At 36.9% G+C, this 25,493-nt stretch overlaps 1 protein-coding gene across 2 annotated transcripts; it reads left to right on the top strand.

Moving 5' to 3' along the window:
• Positions 1 to 298: 298 nt before the first annotated feature.
• Positions 299 to 14,186, top strand: LOC110785801 (integrin-linked protein kinase 1). Of its 2 annotated transcripts, none has more exons than XM_056830465.1 (12): positions 299 to 931; positions 3,748 to 3,831; positions 3,936 to 4,031; positions 4,270 to 4,355; positions 4,444 to 4,564; positions 5,738 to 5,817; positions 7,768 to 7,830; positions 7,969 to 8,087; positions 8,324 to 8,409; positions 10,024 to 10,145; positions 11,463 to 11,577; positions 13,745 to 14,186. In XM_056830465.1, exons 1-12 carry the CDS (start codon positions 491 to 493, stop codon positions 13,808 to 13,810), a joined length of 1,479 nt encoding a protein of 492 aa, XP_056686443.1. In that variant the 5' UTR covers positions 299 to 490; the 3' UTR covers positions 13,811 to 14,186. The 2 variants fall into 2 exon arrangements, with proteins under 2 accessions (XP_056686443.1, XP_021846004.2); XM_021990312.2 differs by having other exon boundaries at positions 316 to 931; positions 3,748 to 3,822; positions 13,745 to 14,074.
• Positions 14,187 to 25,493: the final 11,307 nt, after the last annotated feature.

The raw sequence follows: 25,493 nt of genomic DNA, 5'->3' as shown, positions 1-25,493 counted from the left end.
TTGGACACCAATGCACCAAGAGCACTGTGCACACCCCTGCACCATCATATTTGCGCCCAATAAGAGGCCAGGATAAGCTGAGTAGACTTACCACGGGGTAAGTGTGGATTTTGCGCAAAGACAAGAATAAATACGCAATTTCCCAAAATTCTCTAAAGACTGCCTTCAGTGCCCACTTGCGCTTGCCCCTCCAACCAAGCTCAAGACCCAATCCCTCGACGCCTTCGTTGTGTTCCAACTAATTAAGCGCATATAAAACTCCAAATTTTACGCGCCATTCAACTCCGTCAACTCCACTTCTCCCCTCTTTTATCATAAAGTCAACACCCGTATTCCCCACCGTCTACCTGTCCCCCTTTTTTCTCCAACATTTCCCCAGAATCACCGACGCATATATAGCCAAAAAAAGAAATTCCACCAACCAAAACCCATAAAACCCATTCCTCCCCCCCTTTCTCTCTCCTCCGCCAACCTTACCGATCACCGGGAAATGGATTCTCCGGGAGCGGTTAGGTTTACTCTCGGCCGTCAATCTTCTTACGCCGCTCTCGATAAGCTCGCCGGCGCTGGCGACGACGAAGACAACATCGCACATGATGTTGATATTCATTTGACCCGTCGATTGCCGTTTATTGAGCTTACCGACGGATCATCCGACGGTGCTGCGGATCCCGAGGAGGAAAACGGTGGCGATGACGGCGGTGATGAGATTGACATTCCCGCGAGCGTGAAGTTGATGTTTGCGGCGCATGGGGGAGATTTGGACGGGATTAAGGAGCTGGTAGAGGAGTCTGGTGCTGATGTGAATTACAGAGATATGGATAATCGTACGCCATTGCATGTTGCTGCTTGTCAGGGCTATGTGGAGGTTGTTAATTTGCTAATGAGCATGAAGGCTGAGGTTGATCCTAAAGATCGCTGGGGTAGTACGGTAATTAAATATTGCTAATCTGCTCCGTTGTTCTTAATCTAGATTTTTGAAAATTTTATTAGTTTCATTGATATCGGAGTAATTTGATGATTAAATTGGTGTCATGTGTTCTTTTTCTTGGATCATTGACTTGTTTATTCAAACAAACTAGCTTTTGAGCCCGTTCATAGAACAGACGGTTGTATAGTGGTTGTTCAGATGTCTTTTGAAGTTTTAATTAGTGAAGACTTATGATTTTTGGTAATATATGAATTAAATAGAGGTGTAATTTGAAGGTTGGAAAAATATAATAATTATACTTTGAATAAATATTGGATGTTGAGTGAATAACTTGATGTTGAATAAGAAAAATGAAGGGGAAGAGGCATTAGAAGTTGTAAATCATAGAAACAATAAAGAAAAATTGAAAAAAAATAAAACAAAATGATGGATAAAAGGAGAGATGTCAGATGGCTTCTAATAATGAGATGCCACGTGGCTTCTAATAATCTATGGTGTTCATTTTTAAATACTAGGTATAGATTCGATATAAGCATTAAATATATTTCTTGAAATGGTATAAGAATTCATTTTAATCATTGACTTGTGATTTTGAGATTTTCTATTGTAGTTTTTCCCTTTTTAGCATCTTGAATAAATTTAGGTGAAAGAAGGATTCATGGATATGGCGCTTCTTCTTGTTGGACCTTCTTCTTGTTGGACATGCGGGGAACATACTGTTTTTGAAATTTACTGTGCTCATGATAGTCCTATCTTAGGCTCGTGACTGATTAACTGACATCTCTTAAACGGTTTATTGGTAGTGGAGGGATTGTTTGGATTCAATAGAGTTGCAATTGGCGAATTACTTTGTCGTGACCGAGAACCAAGAAAAGCTCCAGGAATTTTTTTTTTTTTTAGATTATATTTTTTATAAAAGCATCGTTATGATGATGTCGAATAGATAAGTTTGGATTGATAGGTTTACATTTTCGAAATATAATAGTATTGAGACTATTCTTGAAATGTGATTGTGACAGACCTACAAAACTCTAATACTAATAAGATGTAATCGTGATGATTAAAATTCAGTCCTGAGAAAGAGCCAATTCGTTGCTTCAGTATGCTCCGTGCAGTATTGATGATGCTGCAACTTAGGTATTCTTAGTAAACTGGTGACAATAGACGAAGATAGTATCTGTTGCATTTGGAAGTCATTCATCTAGAGCTTCTCCTAGTAGTTTATTTTATCCAAAGAGGGTACCTTCATGTTAGAAGTAACTACAAATTCACTAAGTTTATAAGGTTATTTGTGATATTGCTACAAAGTACTCGCCAAAGGAAGTTGGGTTTTTTTCCACTTAAGCAGCAATTCTCCCCTGTAAATGATTTAGTTTGGTTTCAAGAAAAGGAAGAGTTGTTCTATTCTCTTGGGATTTCACCCACTGAATGTGTATTGTGCAATTGAAACTGTTTCATCTACCTCAAAAATTATTGTTAGATGTATCTAGGGTAGATATTGTCCATCATGTTGAAGTCTCCTGACTTAATCAAACTGCCAAGTACCAAGTACCAAGTACCAAGTACCAAGGCCCTCGCCCGAGCCCGGCCCGGCGCGCGTGTGTGTGTTGTGACCACCCATGCCACTCTCAAGCACTCTTAAACAAATGATTAAAGGGTAGTGCAATATATAAAGAAGGTAGTATGTGGGTTTTTTTATCAATGTGGGACAATTGGTTTTTCATTCTTTTGAAGCATTCCTTTTTTTGGAGGAACAAACTCCAACATCTTGTAATTATTTGTGCTTTTCTTATTTATTGTGACGTGTGATAGATTAGTATCCGTAGAACTTTCCAAAAATGACATGTTTGTATATGATCTGCAATCTCTAATAAGCGGGAAGTTGTTACAAAATCTCATAACATGTAATTCCGCAAGAGCCCATTTTTTGCTTCAACCTGATACTTGCAGTTTTAAGGATATTTGGATGTCCGAAGTAAGTATCTTCAGAAACTGGAAGCAGTAAAACACTAATTCCAGTAGACAATGTTTGGTAGGCTTGGTTGTAACCTTTTGAGTTTTCTCCTAGAGCTTTTACAAGTAGTTTATCTTATCCATGAAGGGTACCTTCATGTTTGGAGAAACTTCAAGATGACTGAAGTATGCAAGGTTCATTGTGATATTGCTTCAAATTACTTGCCAGTTATTATGTTCTCCACATTATGGAAGTTGGTGTCGGTTCCACTTGAGCAACAATTCTCGCCTATAAACGATTTTGTTTGGTTTCGGAGAAGGAAGGATCATTTATTGTACATACCTCTAATTATCTGTTCTCTTGGGATTATGTTCAGTGATTGTGTATGACGTATTTTCAAATTCATAAGGAGGCTGTTGGGTACTTGCAATTATTGAGGTTTTGTTTGGTGTAGCTAAACAATTGTGGAAGTACTTACAGAGAGGTATTAACAAGTCCTTAGCCATACTTAAGGTGTATATTGGCCATCACTAACGGGCAACAATTCTTCCTAAAGGTTTCGTAATTTAGCCTACTGCTTTAGCAATTAATACCTTCATAAATTTGGGGATTAGCGCTTTAGCAAGTTGTGGCGTTATATTGGTTTCTGAAGTTACTAAAATTTAGATGTTATCATAGTACACCTATACTTGACAATGTGGTGAATTAGTTTTTCCTTGCCAAGAGCTTCTCATGAAAGTTCATTTTTCTTATAGGCCTTGCTTCCCTTGGTCACTTCGTTGATTTGTTTATGAAAACTTAGTCTAATAAGAAGTTTGTACATTCAGTTTATCATCATGACAATTTGTGATTGGGCCAACAGCCACTTGCAGATGCCATATTTTACAAGAACCATGAGGTGGTGAAAGTTCTAGAAGACCATGGTGCAAAACCTCCGGTATGTCATGTTAGTAAACTCTAATGCAAATTTTTTACGTTGTTGATGGCAAACCACCTTCGGCTTAATGAATCTGGCTTTTCTTCCCTTTTTCCCTGTGTGTTACAAAATAGATGGCTCCTATGCATGTAAAAAATGCCCGTGATGTTCCAGAATATGAGATCGTTCCTCAGGAAATTGATTTTAGCAACAGTGTAAATATCAACAAGGTACTCATTATTTTTGTATTTCAGATAGCTAGTATGATCTGAACTTTATGCGTGATTATGCATTGCTCATAAGTTTGCATCTTATTGGAATGGCTTCTAGCAATCTAGGTTTTAACTTCCAAAACGGAGTGAGATATCCTCTGTTATAGATCTGAATATAAGTATGAAATCACTGTTATTACAAGTAAAACATTAATAAAATACATGCTTTCCTTTTCGTTCTCGGTTTCGTCTTTAGGGAACCTTTCTTAGAGCATCATGGAGAGGGATAGAAGTTGCAGTTAAAAAGCTTGGGGATGAAGTATTTACTGATGAAGAAAAGTTGTATGTGCTCCGAATTGTGCATAATTTCTATTTTGCGCCTCTTATGCTTGTATTTTGTATGATGTTTCTAACTTGTTGGTAAATGTAGACGAGCTTTCAGGGACGAGCTTTCTTTACTTCAGAGAATCCGACACCCAAACGTAGTTCAGTTCTTAGGTGCGGTGACTCAACACACACCAATGATGATTGTTACCGAGTTCTTACCCAAGGTTAGGTAACTTAGTCTGCGATAGTTCTAGTACTTTTTTCTCCATTTATTTAGTGTTTCATATCTGGAACTTTAGATTCATTTCTGGACCTCTTTGCTCTCTCAATTAATATTTTGGCAGTTCACAGTTAATTTTCCGAGATACATTGTTTGTCGGCTGACTCATTTCTCTGTTGCTTTCTATGCACGAGGGACTCTTTTGTCAACACTTCTTTAAAAATATTTGTTTGTAGAATAGCTCTTTATTTCTTGTCATATTTTCGATTTAGGCAGAATAGCTCTTTATTTCTTGTTATATTTGAGATTTAGAATCACTTAGTTCTGTATTTCTGTTTGACACTGACCTTTTGCTGGATGTAAGTTTGAGATATTGAATTAACCTTGGGTTTTTACTTCATGCATTATCAATCTAATGATTATTGAGAGTCAATTCCCTCTAGCTTTGTCGACCATGAAGTTACCTTCCAACACAACCAAAAATCAAGCAAATACTTTTTTCGCCCCAACAGTATGTCAGCTTTTGATTTGTGAGTCTGGGATATTTGTTTTTACGTGTCCCGTAAAACCTAGGTATCCTAGCAGTACCCTTTTTTTTTTAATCAAGTTATCTGTATCTAGCTTATAGTTCAAAGAAACACTTAAGCTTATTTCTTATGCAGCGCAGTTAATGTCTTGGATATGAATCATCTATAACCTAAGAACACATGAACTAGTATACAACTTATTTCTGGCTACTGTGTACTGTCATCAGCAATCTCTTCACACATTCTTTTTATCTTATGCTGCGCAGTTAATGTCTTGGAGATGAATCATCTACAACCTAAGTAACACGTGAACTAGTATACAATTTATTTCTGGCTAGGGGGGGGGGGGAGAGATGTTGGTTGGTGGAGGAAGGCTGTCTCGTACCAGGGACAGACACATCCCACAGTATACTGGAGACTGCTCCACTGAGCTACACTTTCAAGCTTTAATCTGATTATACAATTGCTTCAGTTACTCCAGATAGTTGTCTGGCAGTTGTTTGATTGATTATAGCTCCTCCTTGCTTTTGGAGAGTAAATACAAGATCACCTAGTCATTTAGTGACGATAAACTTCAATTGGGGCTTACTTTTTCTGCGTCTTACAAGTAATTGACGTTTCTTATTTATTGCTTTTTGTGTATCCTACAGGGAGACCTTTGTGAGTTCTTGCATAGCAAAGGAGCACTAAAACCAAAAACAGTTGTGAGATACGCACTTGACATTGCAAGGTCTACTTCTCTATTTTATCTTCTCTGAGATATTAATTTATAGGTGGCCTTTAATTGTGGTTTTTGGTACTTTAGTTACTCAGACATAGATTTTTAACTTATTGGTTGAATATGGAAAATTTATCATGTCAATAACCATAAGCTGTAATTTATTTTGAAGATGGATGGAAAAATGTAGTTTGTACTATATTGTTTCTAAAACAAACTTAATGCCATACCAGAGTTGTGAAGATGGATGGAAAAGAAGAAATATGTGCTGTAGTTAGCAAAATATTTTACCTAAAAGACACCTAATACAATAAGGCCAATAACATAGTGAACTCATGCTGAATGACACTTAATCCTAAGTTAAAAAGCTCAAACTGAAAAGCTCCATGCGGCAAGAAGCAACATTCTGGCCGGTCATTCTTTTCCATCCATAACACTCAAGGGACAGCTAGGCAAGCTGTGAACTATAAATGTTTTCTTCCCCTATGCTGGGAACTTTGCAGAATATTGTTACTAATGAGTGCAGTCCTGTAATATTTATGTTCTTGAGACATTATAGGGTGCCTTGTGATTGTATGGCTTATATCTTTTCGGGGCAGATTTGTATTTAAGAATGATGTAGTAGAAAAAGGAGTTCCATAATTCGGTGAAAAGAATGTTCCCGAGACCTTATTGGAAATCCTTTCCATTCCAATTAAACTATTTTAGTTAATTGGGGTTCTACATTGTTTAGATTTAAGAATAAGAGGCTTTCACGTCCTGTCATGGGTGCATGCCTCACGGATAAAATTGCGATTTTGGATTCTAGTTGTATCATAGGTTCATCAGTTCATGGTGCATGGAAAGATGTGATGTTCAGACTGGAGGGATTTTGTTGTTCACGAGGACAAATTTTAAGAGTGATAAAGGAAACTTTTTGCTGTTGGGGCTTGAGGTAATTAAAGGATGAAATTTAAGCTATGGCTGTTGTTTAGCTTAGTTAGAAAGCTAAGGAGTATACAGCACCTTAGGAAAAAACGAGGCTAGTAGTTTAGAGAAGCTCGATTTGTTAGAGAAACAAAGGGTTAGGTGATTAAGGGAGATATTAAAATGGGTTATAGCTGAAATGGGTGATCAATTTATGTTACAAATTATGCAATTGAATTTGGTCTGCGGTATGAGTTATTGAGATGCAGGAAACTTGGCTACTTGTTATAGTTCCAACTCCGTTTTCTCCCCTTTAAATCATAAATATAACATATTTGAATGCTTTAAAGCTGTTGATGGTTTCATATTCCATGTGCCCATGTCAACATGCCTACTATCTTTGATGATTAATATCAAGTATGAACTATGAGGAGAAAGCTAATTTCAAAGTAAAAAGATGTTTGCGCATTTCCAAAGAATTACAAGAAAAACAAAAACAAAAGAAATGTTGCAAAGTTAAGTGAGTAGAAAGGATTGATTTATAGTCCCTACATTTAAGTACTTCGTAATATGCAAGAATGATTGGTAAGACAATAAACCATATTGCCTCAATGGACGTAATATAATTGTATAGTATCTCTGAGAAGTACCTTTACTTTAGTTAATCGGCTAAAAAAAAAGTTGGTCACTTTTTTTGTGCCGAAAACAAATGGAAATATATATTGTAAGGGGGGGTAATAATTAGTATAAAAAAAACTGACATACGTTGTGGGTTAAAAAATAAGTATGTAATATTGAGTATGTCTCATATTATAGCGTCTGTTTATTATCCTATATCCTAATTTTCTTATTATTGAAGTTGAATTTTGCACCTTCCCAACGGTATGGTTTCCGTAATGGCAGTTGTTTAAACTAAAATTAATTGCCGAGAGAACTACAAATAATTTCAAACAAACATACTTGCCGGCTAGTCGCCTTTTCTCTTGAAGAGACCTATTCATTATGTGATGCTCCAGGGTTATAGGTGACTAATTGTTGATGGTCCTTGTCTTACAGGGGAATGAGCTATTTGCATGAGATTAAACCTCTTCCAGTAATCCACTGTGACCTCGAACCTTCGTGAGTTTCTCCACCTTAAGTATACTTACAAATACGATCTCATGTTGGGGGAGTGGTCTGTCCACATCTACTCTGACGCATCTTTATTCATATAAAAATTTCAAAACTTTCTTACTTTGGTTATCAACAAGATGACAGCAACATATTGCGCGATGGTTCTGGACACCTTAAAGTTGCCGATTTTGGAGTTAGCAAGATGCTGAAAGTCTCTAAGAGAATTGAAAGAGACCGGCCTGTATCTAATGAAGAAACTTCATGTAAGTGTTATGTTTATTTCTGGCTGTGTTAGTAAGAGCAGATCAAAGTAAAAATACCGTTATCATTGGCTGTGATTTACTACTTTACCTAATAAGAAATCTCTTTACAATAAATATATTTCTGTAAATAAAATGTTAAGCCCCCAAGTCTGTTGGTTTTCTTTTTATTATTTACTCTTATGTCACATGGTCTGTAATTACTTGAACTTGTCATATCTCTTCCATTTCCTTAATAGGCCGGTATATGGCACCTGAGCTTTTCCAAAATGAAGATTACGACACCAAAGTTGATGTATTTTCATTCGCTTTGATTCTTCAAGAGGTAAATATTTCCTCTCAGGTGTTTATAGGTTTTTTTTGAATGTCAGAGTTGTGTATACAACAACACCAATACCAAATGCAACCACGGATTTAATCTGTGTCATGGAACAAGGGGTTGTATAGCAACCTCTTCTTTTTGGTAATCTGCCATTTTCATGTGTTAGAATTGAGTCCAACCACAGATTTAATCCATTTCATGGAACAAGTGGCTGTAGCAACCTCTTCTATTTGGTAATCTGCCATTTTCATATGTTAGAGTTGAATACTTGAATCCAATATTTAACTTTAACAAGAATCATTTTGGAGTAAGAACAAGAACTGTAAGAAATACAATCAAGTGGGTATACGGACTCTGAGATCTGCTCCATTCTGCTGTTTACCCTCCTATTTTTGTTGTGTTTTCTTAATGAGCTTGATTTTGTACGAAGTACTTTATTTAGCTTTCGAGAGTTAAATATGCCGGGTTACCCATCAGCAGGCAAAAGTATATTGGCTTGCCTTGCTTTTGTGTATGTGTGCATCACTAGATATGTCTATCCATATCAATAAGCTGGAAATTGGTCGGAGTGCCAAGTTTAAATTGACTCACGCCTTATTTCTTAAAAAATTTCTTCATAGAGGGGTTTCCCAAATTAATTATTGTTTGGAGTTTTTTGTTAAAATTTTCCTTTATCGCTAGATATGCCTTATCCATATCAATGATTGTTTGGATTATTTTGTCATCAATGTCACACTCGATGAAAAACATTGCCTAATCTTTTCATAACTGATTAGGGCCATTTGGTAGTGAGTGGTTTCCCAAATTTTCAATTGCAAAGAATTTCTTTGAAGAAATGAAAGCTTCATTTCTGATATGGGTAAGTGTTGGCGCATATTCCTTTGGAAATGGTATGTTGGAAGCCATTTGGTCTGCGGATGTTGGTCATGCAGGCATGTGGTTCTATGAGACAACATTGTTGTTTTTCATAACTGATTAGGCAGTGAGTTGATTTGTAAATACTCCCCCATTCACAACTAAATGTCTCCTATACGTCTTTTGGTCAATCCATATACGTCTTTTGGTCAATCCACAAATAAACATCCTACCATCCTAGTATTACATTACTTTCCTAACATGGAAACTTTTCTCCAATCAACCCTGGTGATGCGGGCCTCCCTACTCACACATGATCTCTCTCTCAGCCCTCACTGACTCCCATACTAATAAGTAGAAATGTTAGATTGTGTGCCAAAGCTAAACGATAGAGGAAGTAAATTTGAATAAAGGTAGATAGAGGAAGCTGTTCCGAAAAATATTCAATTCAGAAACCAAGGATTTACTACTGTAATGTGGACGTATTCATTTAAAGGACTCCTGGATTTTGATTATGGAAAGCATTTGTATGATGATATTAGTCATGGAGGGTTGTGGTAAAAGAATATCTATAGCTAAATTATTATGCATTGTAACTGTATAAATTTTATAAGAAAAATATTAACAGGCTTTGTTAGCTGTAGGAGCATTATCTTTAGTGTAAGGAACTTATTCGTATACGCTTTTGATTGGTCCTGCCATAACTTTGCAACTTACTTTGACTTGTTAAATGGTATTGACGTATTGATGGTGGTATATTAGATGATTGAAGGCTGTCCACCATTTGCTTCAAAGGAGGACAAAGATGCTCAAAAGGCATATGGTGAAAATGAGCGTCCACCTTTTAAAGCTTCCGGAAAATCGTATCCTCACCGACTGAGGGAGTAAGTGTACATTTCCCTCACATGTCCTGTTTTTAAACTCTATTCTATCTTCTTCGTAGCAGGAACCAATGTATGAAATGTTTGTTTGGTATGCATCTTTCTAAATGGGAAAAAGACATGCATGTTTGAAATGGAGCTTTTAGCAATGACTCAACAGTCTATGTAATCCCAATACAAAGCTTAAGGAAAATGCTTCTAAATTGTCTTTTTAATGTGCTAAACAGCACAGCATGCAAGTAGATATCAACTTTTTATTCCTATTTTCCTCATTCCATGTTGATAGAAAGCCTTCTGGTGTATCCTGGACAATGTATAAAGTAATAAAACTATGAATACACTATACGTTTCCAGTGGCATGTTCCTATTTGCTGGGAATTGGATTGTTAACTATTGTTCCTGCATAAGCTGAATTAAGTCTCCAATTATTGACGAAGAAAGTTATTTCCTAGAAACCTAATGCAGTGGAGTAGCCTGCTTTTAGATTCAGAGAGGTTTCTTAATTTGCAGAGCTATAACCATGGATTCTTAGGTTGTACATTTAAACCTTGTTATTTCTAAAGCCTAGAATTCTCAGTGAGTGCAAGTGTTCTCCCATTATATGTATCACCATATATGTGCTTTGTATGACTTGAGTGTTTAAAAATCAACCAGCTAGGACATTTTCTTGCTTAGAGCATCATCATCTAGAAACCTTCATGAGAGGAGATATTCTACTACCCAGACCTGGGAATATTGACTGGACAGAAAATTTGATCATGTTTTTATAAAAATAATTGGTGCCTTTATCACAGGTTTTCAACCCCAAACCTGAAACAGCTCACAAAAAATTATGAAACATGGATTTGAGGAAGAAGCTATCTGCTAACCAAAGCCCAACCCAAATTTAACCTGAACGTACCCAATCCCTAGTTGACCTGTGGTACCGGATGACCCGGTTGACAAGTCTGCTGCTTGTTATTCCTAAAGAAGGCTTAACTTGAACTTGGTGTTATTGGAACTCAAATCTGAATGTAAATGTTAAGGTTATTCTCCATGCTTTTGGCTATATGGCGTACCCGTGATTGCGGCATGACTTAGACGTTATGGGAAGCATAGGAATAGTGATGTTATAGAAATATAAGCAGGTTCTGCAGGATACTTGTTCATCATGAAATATTTCATTTGTAAGATCAAATGATCCATTTTTTCTGAAAAGATTCTCCTACTTTGTTAGGAGTTGTCCATTATATGTGGAAAATGATTTGGAATGAATTTCATTTTGGTTATTTCAATTTGAATCAGTTACGGCAAAGAAATAAATCATTTGTGTTCAATCAGGTTAATTGAAGAGTGCTGGAGTAAAGATCCAACAAAAAGGCCAACCTTCAGAGATATAATTATGAGGCTTGATCATATATCCAATAATCTTGGTCGCAGGAAGCATTGGATAAAGGTGTCTTCTCTTTTTTCTATCTTACACTTTTTGCTACTCTTCACCTAATGCTTTGGGGTACTGAATCGGGGGAAGAGGGGGGGGGGGGGGGGGGGGGGGTTGTATTCGAGTTGTTGCTTTGTTGTATTAGTACGTCCAATATGTTCTAATGCGTCTTAAGTCTTAGCTCAAGCATACATAATATTACACTATAAATTAACTCATTGGGATGTTAAATTTGTCACAGAAGTACAAGCTTCAAGTTTGGGACTTTTCACATCTAGTTTGCAATCGTTTATATAATTATCCGCCTTGTTTATTAGGGTTGTCAACTTCCAGTATTATTATTATTGTTATAACAATTATTATTGTTATTGTTATAACAGAAGCAAGAAAGATAATTAAGAATGTCAATAAAGAACACAAAGATTTAACGTGGTTCAATGTATTAGCTACGGCCACATGCAAAGGAGAGGGAAGTTTTATTGATTTTGAGGAGTAAAGATTTCAAAATACCACCAGGTTATGATCAAAAGAGTTTATATAGTACTCTCTATACAGATGGGAAAAAAATCTCAATCAGATAACCCTAGTCCATTATTAAGTACCCCAATTGTGGACCACGTTGCGTACCCAAACCCCTAAACCAAGCGCGTCACCCATGGACCCGCACTCGCTAAACGGGCAGCGATCCCCGTGCTGGGTTGCTCGGAGGGGACGTGGCCGATTCAAGACATATTCTAACAATTATTTAACTGCATTTTCAAAAACTCGCCCGAACAAATATCACCATCAGTCGATTTCCATAGCCCAGGTTCTACTGGATCGCCAATTGTTGGGATTACTCATATGTACTGTCTATTGTTGCGAGACCTGTTAACCTTAGCATGAGGTTTATAATACTTAATCTGAGAAATGCCTTGTTACTTTGCCAAGTCCCTGTACTTATGGAGTTATGGGTTGCTTCCAGTAAGTATTTCCTGAGCGAAGAAGTAATGATGTACTGCTGTTACTTTGTCTCTGCAACCCTTTACCTGTTTTAAAAATATTTCTGGAAGTATACATAATACGAATATTCTATTTGACCACTCTCGTCAAACCTTAAAAATTTGCTCAGCAAACAGATAGGTTTAATTGATTCACAGGAAATTCGGGTTCCGGTTGGTTCAGTTTTAGGTTTACATTCGAAGCATGCTCGCTCAAGTGCCCACCAAATTCTCTTCTTCCTCATTTATGTACTTCTGATTTTCTCTTCTTTTACACCCTCACTTTTGTTTTTGCTTGATCATTTTTACTGTTGTCCTTCAACTGAATTTCCTTTTGTGAGAGATTTTCCCAAACCCGAGTTTGCTGTGCGGTAAGATGGTGGACATAAAAACTTGCATTAGAGGCTCCCCGCTTCAAGTCACAGCTTGTCGCAAGATTTAGAAACTTCGACGTGTGACAGTTTTAATGGGGGGTTTTGGCTTCTCGTGCAGTGGTTTGAATGAAATGTTGCACTGAACTGTCCCTCACTTATTATCGTGAAGCAATTGCCAGTTAATTGACTTTAGACTGTTAGCTTTAAAATTAGAACAACTTATCTGGATGTTACGAAATACGAACTGAACAACTTGTCATGCCGTGGCCGAACCACTGCTCTGTAGTGTAAACTGTTTACACACTCTTGGAGTTGAACTGATGGTGATATTGATGTTGGTTTTGAAATCAGTGACAATGTACTTTATAGTGTATGGAGTATATCTGATTGAAATGCACTCATCACTTTGGCTTTTGACAGTTAGGAAAATATCACTCCTGTAGATTGTAAATTGATGACGATATTCGTATCGGCTTTGGAATCACTGGCGATGTGTTTTCATATTGAGATCAGTAACAATATGTTTTTATTTTGGTTTCACTGGCAAGAATATGAATTCAAGAAAATGGATCTTGCCGGCCTCTCTAAATTTCTGATTTTTCTTGATATTTTGTGTGGATGAGATTTGATTTGTCTGGTAGTGTATCAATCTATCATAATTTTACAGTGTGCAATGGTATGGTTCTTGTCCTACTTCTCAATTTTCATTGAAAAACTGTTTGGTCTATTTTGATTAGTGAATGGCTGTTACAGTTACTATTGGAATTATGATATAATCAGGAATCGCTAATTTTGTGATCTTAATCATTGAAATTGTGTGGTGTACAGGTTAGGCCGCTCAAATGTTTTCAAAGAAATGAATCCAGCCTTGGCAGTTCATCTTATGCTACGTGACTGCACAATATTCTTTCCGACAATTGCAGTAACAACCAGGTGAACATTATTGTCCATTAATGGATAGGGGAAATAGTTGAAAGTTCCAGCAACCAGTTAACAGATTTCTCCTGAAGCCAATCTAAGAAAGAACCAGTTGGAGTAAAAACAATCCAATTACTGAAAATTGTCGGGACTTTCCCTGTAACAGTAACTGTTAATCCGTGTATTGTGTAAAATATGATTGATAGTTTCCTCATATAAATATATTTATCATTATTGCAAGACTATGCGCGTCTAATTGTGAGATTTATCATTATTGCAAGACTATGCGCGTCTAATTGTGTAGAATCAATGTTTAGTCTTGTTGCTAAAGTAACATGGTTTTGTGGTTGGCTCTCTTTTTCTTCCTATGTATGAAATTCATCTCTCTTTGTTGGAATTGATAGAAGGTGACATTTGCTGTCGTTTTACCATATTCTTCAACTGTAACATATGTTCTATATCTATCTTATGTCAAATAAATAAAGAAAAACATATGTTCTATATTGTTCCTACACCCTACCAGGTTTATTTGGCAAATATGATTGAATTTTCTTCAACTGTAACAATAATATTTGGCAAATTCTGCCCACCTCTTTGTTATGCCGTGTCTCTTCTCCAGAACTGCGGATTTAATTCACTTCAAATCACGTTCGACAATTTTTTTTTGAGGGGTCAAATCACATTCGACTAACTACTCATTGACCTAGTGTTACATTGCTAAACTCAACACGTAATGGAATTTGTACTTGCCGTGACTAGTGCAAACTTATTGTGGAATAATATTATAACCTTATTGTGGAATAATATTATAACCCTTAGGTTATAATACTAACAGGCCAAGCAACAAAGGTAAGAACTGGATAGCAAGCATGCAAGCCCATACGCGCACAGCCACACAGGCGCTGGGCCTTGGGCCGCGCTGTGTGCGCTGCTGCTCCTCCTCCTTGCATGCGCGCACGCCTAGACGAGGCATGGGCCTTGTGCGCGCTGGCTTGCTACTACGCCTAGTGGGCCTTGGGCCGCGCTGTGTGCGCTGCTGCTGCTCCTCGCATGCGCGTGCGCCCAGCCGAGGCATAGGCCTTGTGCGCGCTGGCTTGCTACTACGCGTAGTGGGCCTTGCGCGCTTGCGCGCCTTGGCTCGTTAGTCCAGTTGCGTTGCCTTCTCATATTTGCGTCTAATGCCTTACGTCGATTATTTATCGTATAGTACTTGACGATCCAATGTCGAACCATACGATTATTCATTTCGCCTAGCTTACGAATATACGCAATATGATATACAATTCCGATCCAACGTCATATCGTATATTTATGTTTTCCAAACTAATTCCCAAAAAGCGATTAAATGAATTTCCGATTCGTTTAGTCCGATGATCTGTTACATGTAAATGGTGTGACCTTATAGGTTCAGTCAAGAGTAAGTTGTGAGCCTAATATAGATTAGAACTCACTGATCGGAAGCATTGATCCAGCTAGCTGTTCTGATCATTTGATCTCACTGAATTAACTGCTCGTAATTAATCTGAACCTTAGTATTAGACTAATGCACCTTGGGTGAAGGACATATTTCCTTCAGTCTCCCACTTGTCATATAGACAAGTGTGCATTCCGATTCCTCTGTCTCTTAGTGTTACTTACTGAACATAAGGTAAGATCCAAGCCATCCTTATTAGGCCCATAAGTGTTTCTCGAATTAGGGAGTTCAACTGTTAAACTTTTACAGAAGGTTAAGCCTTAACCATTCTAAGCACGGCCATGCATTTTCACAGTATCTAACTCTTCGAGAGACCTTGTACAACAACAACACCATATCCTATCAAAGATAGGAGGACAATCCCTTCTTGTAACTTATGAACAACTTACTTTGATTCATAGTACGCCCAATAACTGCTTTTATAGCCTCCTTTTACGGTGCGACGTTTAGCGAGCATTAAAGCGAACTAATTCTCAAACAAGCAGCCATAACTACTCAGGTTCTGAGGAATAGGTTCCAATCACCATTAATGAGAATTACTTATGACATGACTTTAGTCTCTTAAAGTGTTCTCATGGTCAATCCGATACAAGATCCAATGAGTATCTATGCAAAAGATTTTGACATCCAGTCAATCTAGTTCAAGAAACTGAACTACAAATCTACTTGCAATCTAATCTTCATTAGTCATTGGTCGTCCACCTTTGAATGACCTGGATTAGGGACCCTTTTGTGATTTCAATATTCAAGTTCACTTATGGGTGTTTCTTTGTCAAAGAATCCATCTTGACATCCCATTTGAATGGTTTGAATCACTTGGACTTCATCATTTAATACTAAACCAAGATTAAATGATCTAATATGATTTCATAAATGATAAATGTTTAAACCAAATGCTTACCAATTTGTGGGCCTCTAACCTAAAATAATGCATTTAATGTTTTACAGATATAGGCCTTTCACCCAATACTTAAAACATTCATGGAACTCAAACTTGATTCTATTTCTGCATATGAGTGTCGTATCTCATTCGATGCAGAGGTTTATTTTATCATACTTTGCTATTCTTAGCATTCCTTTCTATCGAAAGCCTTTCGATGTAAGATGAAAAGATCTTTGAATATGTTTATAGAATGATCTAGTCTTTCATTGCTGTTAGAATGATTATATTCAAAATAGATAATTATCCATAAAGTAGACTTGTGATCAACCTGAGTTCATTGAAGAACTCCCACTAAAAACAATTCCCCTTTTACTGCTTCTTAGGCAATAATGAATCCATTTCAATTATGTAGAATTTCAAATGATGCTTCCCTTTTGAAATACTCCAACCAGTTCACAAAGATGTGGGAGATACATCTTTCAACTGAGAACTTAGAAACTAATCATTGATTCAGTTTCCTATGCATCACATATGGTTTAGAACCTATGTTATCACCCTTTAATCACGACGCCTAATTGCCCGTGTATGTTTGTGGTTTGCCTAACAACAAGATTCAACTTGTGCTTAGGCAAATGCATGTTGCATCAAAACTTAAGTTCATCTTCACTTCCTCTTATCAAGTGCTCATCCTACATATCCAAATGTATTGGATGTTCTTGATATTGTTCCAACGATCTTTGATCTAGATCAATAGAGATTGGTATAAACTCGTCACGATCCAATGTTCACGAGTTATCTTGGCGATCTATATATCACATCATACATGATTGATTGTAATGCAAAAACCATTCGCATTTTAAAATCTATCCATGTAACTTTTAGCTTTATTCTGTTTCAAGAGATACCGAATCTTGCTAAAATTTTGGCATTGCCATTTGATATAAGGTGAAGGCACCTCTTCAAGGTCCTTCATGTTTAACTTTAGTGATAACAACCTAGCTTTATACTTAGTTAAATCATTCCATTACTTAGAATTAATCATATGGGTTGAGAGTCTCTTTTGAGTCTTTCAATTGTGGTTGATTTAATAGTTACTTTTACAGAATCCAAACAACGCTTTAGATCCTATCCAATAGATCTTTAACCCAGTATGTTCTAAGTTTCGCCATGGTTCTAATATTGACAAATACTTTCAAATCTAACCATTTAGAATGTTAATGTCATTTTCAATAGAGAGATATGTATCTCATATATATAGAACCAATAAACTTGACTTAGCTCCCACTAAACTCCTCATCTACAAGATGATCCATATTTTCTTAAAGCTATGATTTCTCAATAGCCTTTTGAAAAATATGTTCAAATTCCCACTTGTATGCTTTAATCTACGAATAGATTTCTTAAGCTTGCTCTTTTATCTAGCATCCAAAACTTTTACATTGTGTGATGGTACACAATTCCTTTTTACAAGCCCAATTGAGGAAGGTGTTTCGTTTTCTAATTGCCATACTGCCATTAGCAATGATTGCTAGATTTATCCAAAATAGTTCAATCATTCCGACTTGTTGAAAAAGATTTCAACATTACCAATGTTGTGAAGTTGTTTATAATCGTTAACCACCAATCTAGCTTTTCTTTTGTATGTGTATACAATATCATCTTTGTATGTTTTGAAAACATGTTTGCTACCAATGGGAGTGAACCCTTTATGCAAATCAACGTTTTATGTTTAGAAAACATGTTTGCAACGAATGGGAGTGAACCCTTTATGCAAATCAACCAAATCATTGATTTGATTCTTTAAGATGAAGATACTTTGGATGAAATGGCCTCAAACCATTTTGTACGGCCTCGAACCATACTTATGTTTCCGATGGCCTCAAACCATACTTGGTAATTTTTAATTCATCGTATCTAACCAGTAACTCGTATGTTCTTGAAGCACTTCCAAAGTCTTCATAGTTTTCATTCCTCAAGATATCTATGTATCTATCTTGGTTGAATTCTATTCCTTATACGATTTACCTAGGCATTGAACATCAAACGTTAGTGTCTATAAAGACATTACTCAAGTCCTCTGAGTATTAGGATTCTCTTGAAGCACTTCTAAAGTCTTCCTGAAGCTCTTCCAAAGGCTTCTAAGTACGGATCTTTTCCAAAGACTCCTAAGTATCCTACATTTGTTTGTTGCTTGACTCGAAGTTCATTCGATGTCATTTTTTTCCCACTTGCCTTTTTGGAAATATGATGGTTTCCTAAAAGACATTATCTAGAGAAATAACCATATGTTCTCATATTTGTGGTAGAATCAATACCTTTTGTTTCTATGAGTCGCTCATAAAGAAACATATATCTATTCTTGAGTTTATTTGATGTAAACACTGACTCCCAGTGGGTTTGACAACCCTAGATATATATGTACTGAACCGAAGTTCGATCCTTATGACATCTTATCCTTAGCTTTGACAACTTTGTTTAGTGTGATAGTCACTTTGAGAGTATCATTTAGAAACTATTGTTAGGTTATGATACATATTACAAAACATAAATCATGCGGAAAAACAATAAAGCCAGGAAACATATTATTTACACATAATCATTTAGCATAATTTGGATGCATACACTTTGTAGCGTGCCCTCCCTAGCTGCGCCCGAACCGAACAAGAACAAGTCTTTAGGACTCCAAGTGTCGTCCCTCCGTAGATAGTCCACAGCACGTCCGGATCCGCCTTAAGCTTGACCAACTAGAATCGCCCTTAAGGTTACTAGGATTTTCGGCTATTTAGTTTGCAAGTGTTTGGCTGATTTTTACTTCAAAATCTTACCTTTAGAATACTTCAATTGTATGTATAAATTGTGACCCTAGGCACCTATTTATAGAGACATGGAAAAGGAATTAGAATCCTACTAGGATATGGATTTATTAATTAGAATCCTAGTAGAACTCTAAATAATAAATTTAATCTTTTAGGATTAGGATTTAATCAATGCACGAATTCCAATAGGATTAGGATTCGTTACGAACACGAGTGTCGCACGACCACGAGGGAAGCACGCACTGCGCAGGCCTTGCGGCCCACACGCGTGAGCGCTGCCTCGCAGCCCACGAGCATGCAGCCCGCGCTGCCTCGCAGCCCACGAGCATACAGCCCGCGCTGCGCCAACGACCTTGCTGGGCCTGGCGAGGCTGTGGCCTTTCGTGTTGGGCGCTTGGCTTGCTGGGCGTGGGCCTGGCTTCGTGTTGGGCCTTCGTCTAGCAAGCCTCGTCTGATGCTAATTCGTACGATGCGCTTCCGATTAAATTCCCGGTTCCGGAATTCATTTTTGATACGAACAATATTTAATATTTCCGATTCCGGAATTAATTTCCGTTTCGAACAAATATTTAATATTTCCGTTTCTGGAATTATTTTCCGATTCCGATAATATTTTCGATCCTGACAATATTTCCGTTTCCGGCAATATTTCCGATTCCGGTTATATTTCCATTTCCAATAATATTTTCCGATACGTACCATGTTTCCGTTTCCGGCAACATCTACGACTTGGATAATATTTATATTTCCGATACGATCCATATTTCCGTTTCCGGCAATATCATCGTTTCCGGAGTATTCATTTCTTGCTTGTGACGATCTCAGCTCCCACTGAAACCAAGATCCGTCGATTCCGAATATCCATAGATAGAGTATTTAATGCCATTAAATACTTGATCCGTTTACGAACTATTTGTGTGACCCTACGGGTTCAGTCAAGAGTAATCTGTGGATTAATATCATTAATTCCACTTGAACTGAAGCGCTCTAGCTAGGCATTCAGCTCACTTGATCTCACTGAATTTATTAACTTGTTAATTAATACTGAACCGCATTTATAAGACTTAACATTAAATGCATACTTGGACCAAGGGCATTATTTCCTTCAACTATATAGGAAAATAGTCGTGATTATCGTTAATCGAATATATTCCGATTTCTCCATTTGGGCATACCATATTCTTATGGAGCTTCAATTGTTATATTGCCATATAAACAATCTAGATATTCTTTCTTGGCTTATGCAAACATCACCTTGACCCAGCCTAGATGTTCCAAAATTCTTGCCAAGTTGATTTTATAACCTTTTGTGAATCGCCTTATATTGAAGCATTTCACATATTTCACGTTGAGTAAATATAGCCATATTTTCTCAAATTCTTGTGAAATAGGTAAGTCATAAAATCCATCATAGGCCCATGAACTTTACTGTCTAGAAAATCTAACAATATTCCATTTCTATGTCATGTTCAACAAGCAAGACCCACGTGTCTTAAATTAACCAACTTTCAGAAATCCATGCCATGGAATCTTAGAATGTTGTCTTGTTGATATGGTTGTATGATATTGCAAAAGATATGTGGAACACGAATCAAAATGTTTGATTTGAGCCTTCTGAAATTTGAGTTTGAAGAGATTCGCTTGTTTATTAATCAATCATATGACTCAACCCTTAAATAACCATTTCATTCAAATAAACATTCAACGAATGTTTTGTTTACTTTGATTGTGAGTCTTTCCGTTGCCCAAACAGAAATTGATTATGATGATTAATGGAACATAAGACCATTAAGTTCCAGCCTTTAGAAGGACTTTAAAACAAACATGATGACCCTACAATTAATGTAGCACAACTTTGCTTCATTTCCCACCTGTAGGTCAATAACCAGACTTAGCTCCCGGAATTTGAGTTCTTAACAAGAGTAGAACCTCAAGCGGTAATCTAATACCATGGGAGTTTATTTGCTAAGTCGTTTCTCTTTAACATAAACCTCAAGGTAGAAATAGAATATCTAAATTCATTTCTTTTGTTCCCCTTTCCTATCCTTTCTAGCACGTTTTCTTATAGTCCAAAAGATTTTACTCTTTACTTGATCTTCTTACTTTGTTATGCTTACAAAGTCCCTTTCTTTTATTCACTTTGAATGACAACATCCAATGAGTCTAATTCATTATCGAATCAAAAGAAAATTGGTTGTTAACCATTGGTTATACATGAGTCTTTAACTCAATAATTTATTATTCCAAAACTACCCAGTATTCTGAGTATATGGGGTCCAATTGGTCTACCATTCAAATTTTAGTTTGAAAACAACCATGAAGATCACTATAAGGAAATAGCATTCAAGATACGCTCTCACTCTCCTTTTCTTTGAGAATCGCTCTCAAAATTAGTTACCAGTCGATCGAGGAAATATCACAGTTTTATTATTCGTACGCAATAAAGTTGAATATTTACAACTCTACAAAATGAACTAGCAAAGAAAACATTTATCATACTTTAATAACTTGAAATAAAACCATTCACGCAATCATTAAAGATATTAAAAATTTCATTCATGAAAAAGTAAAACATAGTCCAAAATGAATGAAACGATTCCAAGACCCTAAAAGTCCTAAATCCTTAAGCAGCCTTGGCATATCTTAAATATTTTAAGATTCTCGGTAAACAAAACCTATTTCTAGTAATTTCCAAATTACTCTTGGTTAATAAATTAATCCCATTGCTACAACATAATGCCATTGTTGTTTGAGTTGAAACCACAATCAACGTGCTCCTTTGGGACGCCTTACCATCTAAGTATACTAAAATAGCACCTCGCTTTGGCGGAAAACTACTATCTTAGATCCCTAGATTTTTGTAAGTGCTTGATTTGGAAGGCAATTTTTAAACTCAATATTACTTTGGACCAAGTGGTTTTTATGTTGGTTCGATTATTTAGTGAACTAAATCTAACCGAGCATACAAACAACGCATTCATGCATAATATACATTCATTCAATATATAAAAGCATAAATAAAATTGGTGAACTAGTATGGCCCAAAACTCTTGTCTTGAAGCATCCAATCTTCTTCACCACCTTGTTAGCTTGACATCGTCTTGAATCTTCATTCAATGCTAACTTAAAGTTCTAAACTAGAAATACTTGAAATAATAAAAATTACATCAAAATTTCAATGGTTCGCAGACCATATTTAAAACTTTACATTCAAAGATAAAACGGTTCGCAGACCGTATTTAACTATCCTAGATTGGCCATACTAGTCACTTGGAGTACCTGCATTACATAAAATATATATTCTATGCATTCACCCATTCGTACCCTAAAACGAATGGCCCAATTTAATATGCATGTATTTACGTGAATTATTTAAAATTCACGTTCACATAAACGCGTCCTAACAGATTAATCAATTTCCAAATTGTTAATCCTTAGAATTTATTCTAATTAAAATAAAGCGACCTACGAAAATAATTAAAATAATTATTTCATTTTAATTTCATTAAGCGGCTTCCACTCAAACCTATAATTATTTCGGATAATTAAATGTTAAATATTAAACTAAACTCACAGCCCGGCCGAAGTTAAATAAAATAATTTATTAATTATCCCGTTAGCCATTTTAATGCAAATATCAAATTTTAAAGCCCAAAGAAACGAAAATGCCCAAAATTGTGCAATGTGGACTAGGCTTGCGCCCAACCCAACACTGCCTCGTGCTGTGTGGCCTACGCGGCCCATGAGCTCGTCGCCCATTCCCCGCAACCGTCACACACACACAACCGCAGCTCGTCACTGGTTCGTGGCATGCTGCTCGCTGTTGTGATGCTCGACGCTGCGCGCAAGGCCGGCAAGACAACCTTGCCCTTGCTTCCTCGCAGCTCGCAAGACAAGGCTCGCTGCCTTGCTAGCTCATTCCACCCAGCGCGCGCGGCACAATGCCAACATTTAAATCTAGGCTAACTTTATTCAAATTTTAAGAATGAACAATGTCAACAACAAAATTTGAACTTTTGATAATCGAATCTAAAACTTTAAATCATTCTAAACATTTAAATTTCATATTTTTACCAATTTGGTTTAAGTGTTGATTCAAAATTTTAATCCAATAATTTTTAAAAACTGCCACTTTACATGAAATTAGATTCACTTTCCCAATTAACTAAATTTCCAGATCCAAATTATTTAAAAAATCAATTAGCGATCTAAAATTCACGAAGTTGGCTAAAGAAAAATTAGGGTTTATACTTTACAAAAATGGCCGAAATGTTAATCATAATTTTAGAATATAACCAACAACATTGTGTCAAAATTTCAATCAATTCCGAGTAGTTTAGGTCGACCAATTAATTGAAAAACTTTCCGAATTTATTAATTTTAATTCGAAAATTAACCAAAACGCTAAAAAACACATGCTTCGAGGCCTGTTTTTGCAATTCCGTTCGCATAAGTTTATCTTAGAAAATCGTTTTCAATCAGATTAGGGTCAGAAAAGTCAAAAATACGAAACTTTTTGAATTCCGAATCTATTACGCGATTCATCCAATAATGCATAATAATTTGAAAAATTCAATAAAAATCCCAAAATATTCGACAAAAGCAAAAACAATAAATCATGCTAAAATATGCTTTGAATACATAAGGCTCATGATATCACTGTAGGGGAATACAGTTAAATACATATGACATGTGCGGAAGATCCCAAAGCCAGGAAATATGTATAAAGCACAAATTAAGCATGTATAAAGCACAAATAATTTGCAAGAATATATAAGGTTACTAAAATAAAGCACGCTTTATTGAAAATTGAAAATACAAACACTCGCATTCCTAGTTCCAAAAAACAAACACACTAGCAAAAGGGAAATAAAATCGAAAGTAAAGACATTATGTGAAAAGGGGCATAAGACACCCCAAACTATCCTAGAGCATTCACTCTAACACATCAGATTCATCGAACATTGTCTTGTGGAAAGCAGCATGCACTTGAGACGCCGTAGCAGGGCCTTTCACTGCTCCCACATCAACATTCATGGAAACATCTAGCCCAGGAGATCCGGTTTCCATAGATGCTAGAGCCTCACTCACCTTATCAACACTCGCATCAATTGTGTTCACAACAGGAATAGCTACAGAAACAGGCGTAGTAATACTGGGGCCTTCAACTGCTGCACTTGTAGAGGTGGAATTTTTCTTGGTCCACGCTAGTTTTCACCTTTCTCACGACGACGACCTTATTTGAAGCAGATTCTGTAGGGGAATACAGTTAAATACATATAACATGTGCGGAAGATCCCCAAAGCCAGGAAACATGTACAAAGCACAAATTATGCATACTTACATTCTAAGCGTGTTTTCCCGAGTTTAGTATCAAAGAACACGAACAAAGCACTCCAATTTTTGTTCCTCTATTTGGTTCACCGACACGTTCAGATCCGTCTTGATAATCGTAGCTTAGACAATCACTCAAGAGTTTGTGCTTTTTGAAAGAACACATCCATGGAGGCTGAGAGAGAATTAGGATTTCTCTCTCCCTTTAGGGTTTGATGTGTAAACTGAATTACTGCGTTAGGTTAGGAAAAACTTGTGTGGAATAATATTATAACCCTTAGGTTATAATACTAACCGGCCAAGCCACAAGGGCAAGAACCGGACAGCAAGCACGTAAGCCCATACGCGCACAGCCACACAGGCGCTGGGCCTTGGGCCGCACTGTGTGCGCTGCTGCTGCTGCTGCTCCTCGCATGCGCACGCGCCCAGCAGAAGCATGGGCTTTGTGCACGCTGGCTCGCTACTACGCCTAGTGGGCCTTGCGCGCTTGCGGGCCTTGGCTCGTTAGGCCGGCAGCGTTGCCTTCTCGTATTTGCGTCCAATGCCTTACGGCGATTATTTATCGTATAGTATTTGACGATCCAATTTCGAACTATACGATTATTCGTTTCGCCTAGCTTACGAATATACGCAATACGATATACGATTCGGATCCAACGTCATATTGTATATTTATGTTTTCCAAACTAATTCCCGAAAAGCTATTAAATGAATTTTCGATTCATTTAATCCGATGATATGTTACATGTCAATGGTTTGACCTTATAGGTTCAGTTAAGAGGAAGCTGTGAGCCTAATACAGATTAGAACTCACTGATCGGAAGCATTGCTCCAGCTAGTTGTTCCGATCACTTGATCTCACTGAATTAATTGTTCGTCATTAATCTGAACCTTGGTATTAGACTAATGCACCTTGGGCGAAGGACATATTTCCTTCAGATTCAACATTTTTTATGGGCCCAGTAGCATCTCGCCCTGTTAACCTATGTCTAGAACGATGATCAACATGGGGATGGTCGGCCCTACATTTCATATTCGTCTGCCTCCTCTGGGTTCTAGCACCATCATCTCGAGACCTCAACACAACTTCCAGATCATACTTGGGCCTATTCCAGGATTGCGATATCTCAGCAGGTTGAGCACTGCGAGCCT

This window comes from Spinacia oleracea, chromosome 5 (assembly GCF_020520425.1).
Source record: "Spinacia oleracea cultivar Varoflay chromosome 5, BTI_SOV_V1, whole genome shotgun sequence".
NCBI classification, from domain to species: Eukaryota; Viridiplantae; Streptophyta; class Magnoliopsida; order Caryophyllales; family Amaranthaceae; genus Spinacia; species Spinacia oleracea.
The sequence above is the reverse complement of the archived record's forward strand: the minus strand, read 5'-3'. Positions and strand labels throughout refer to the sequence as shown.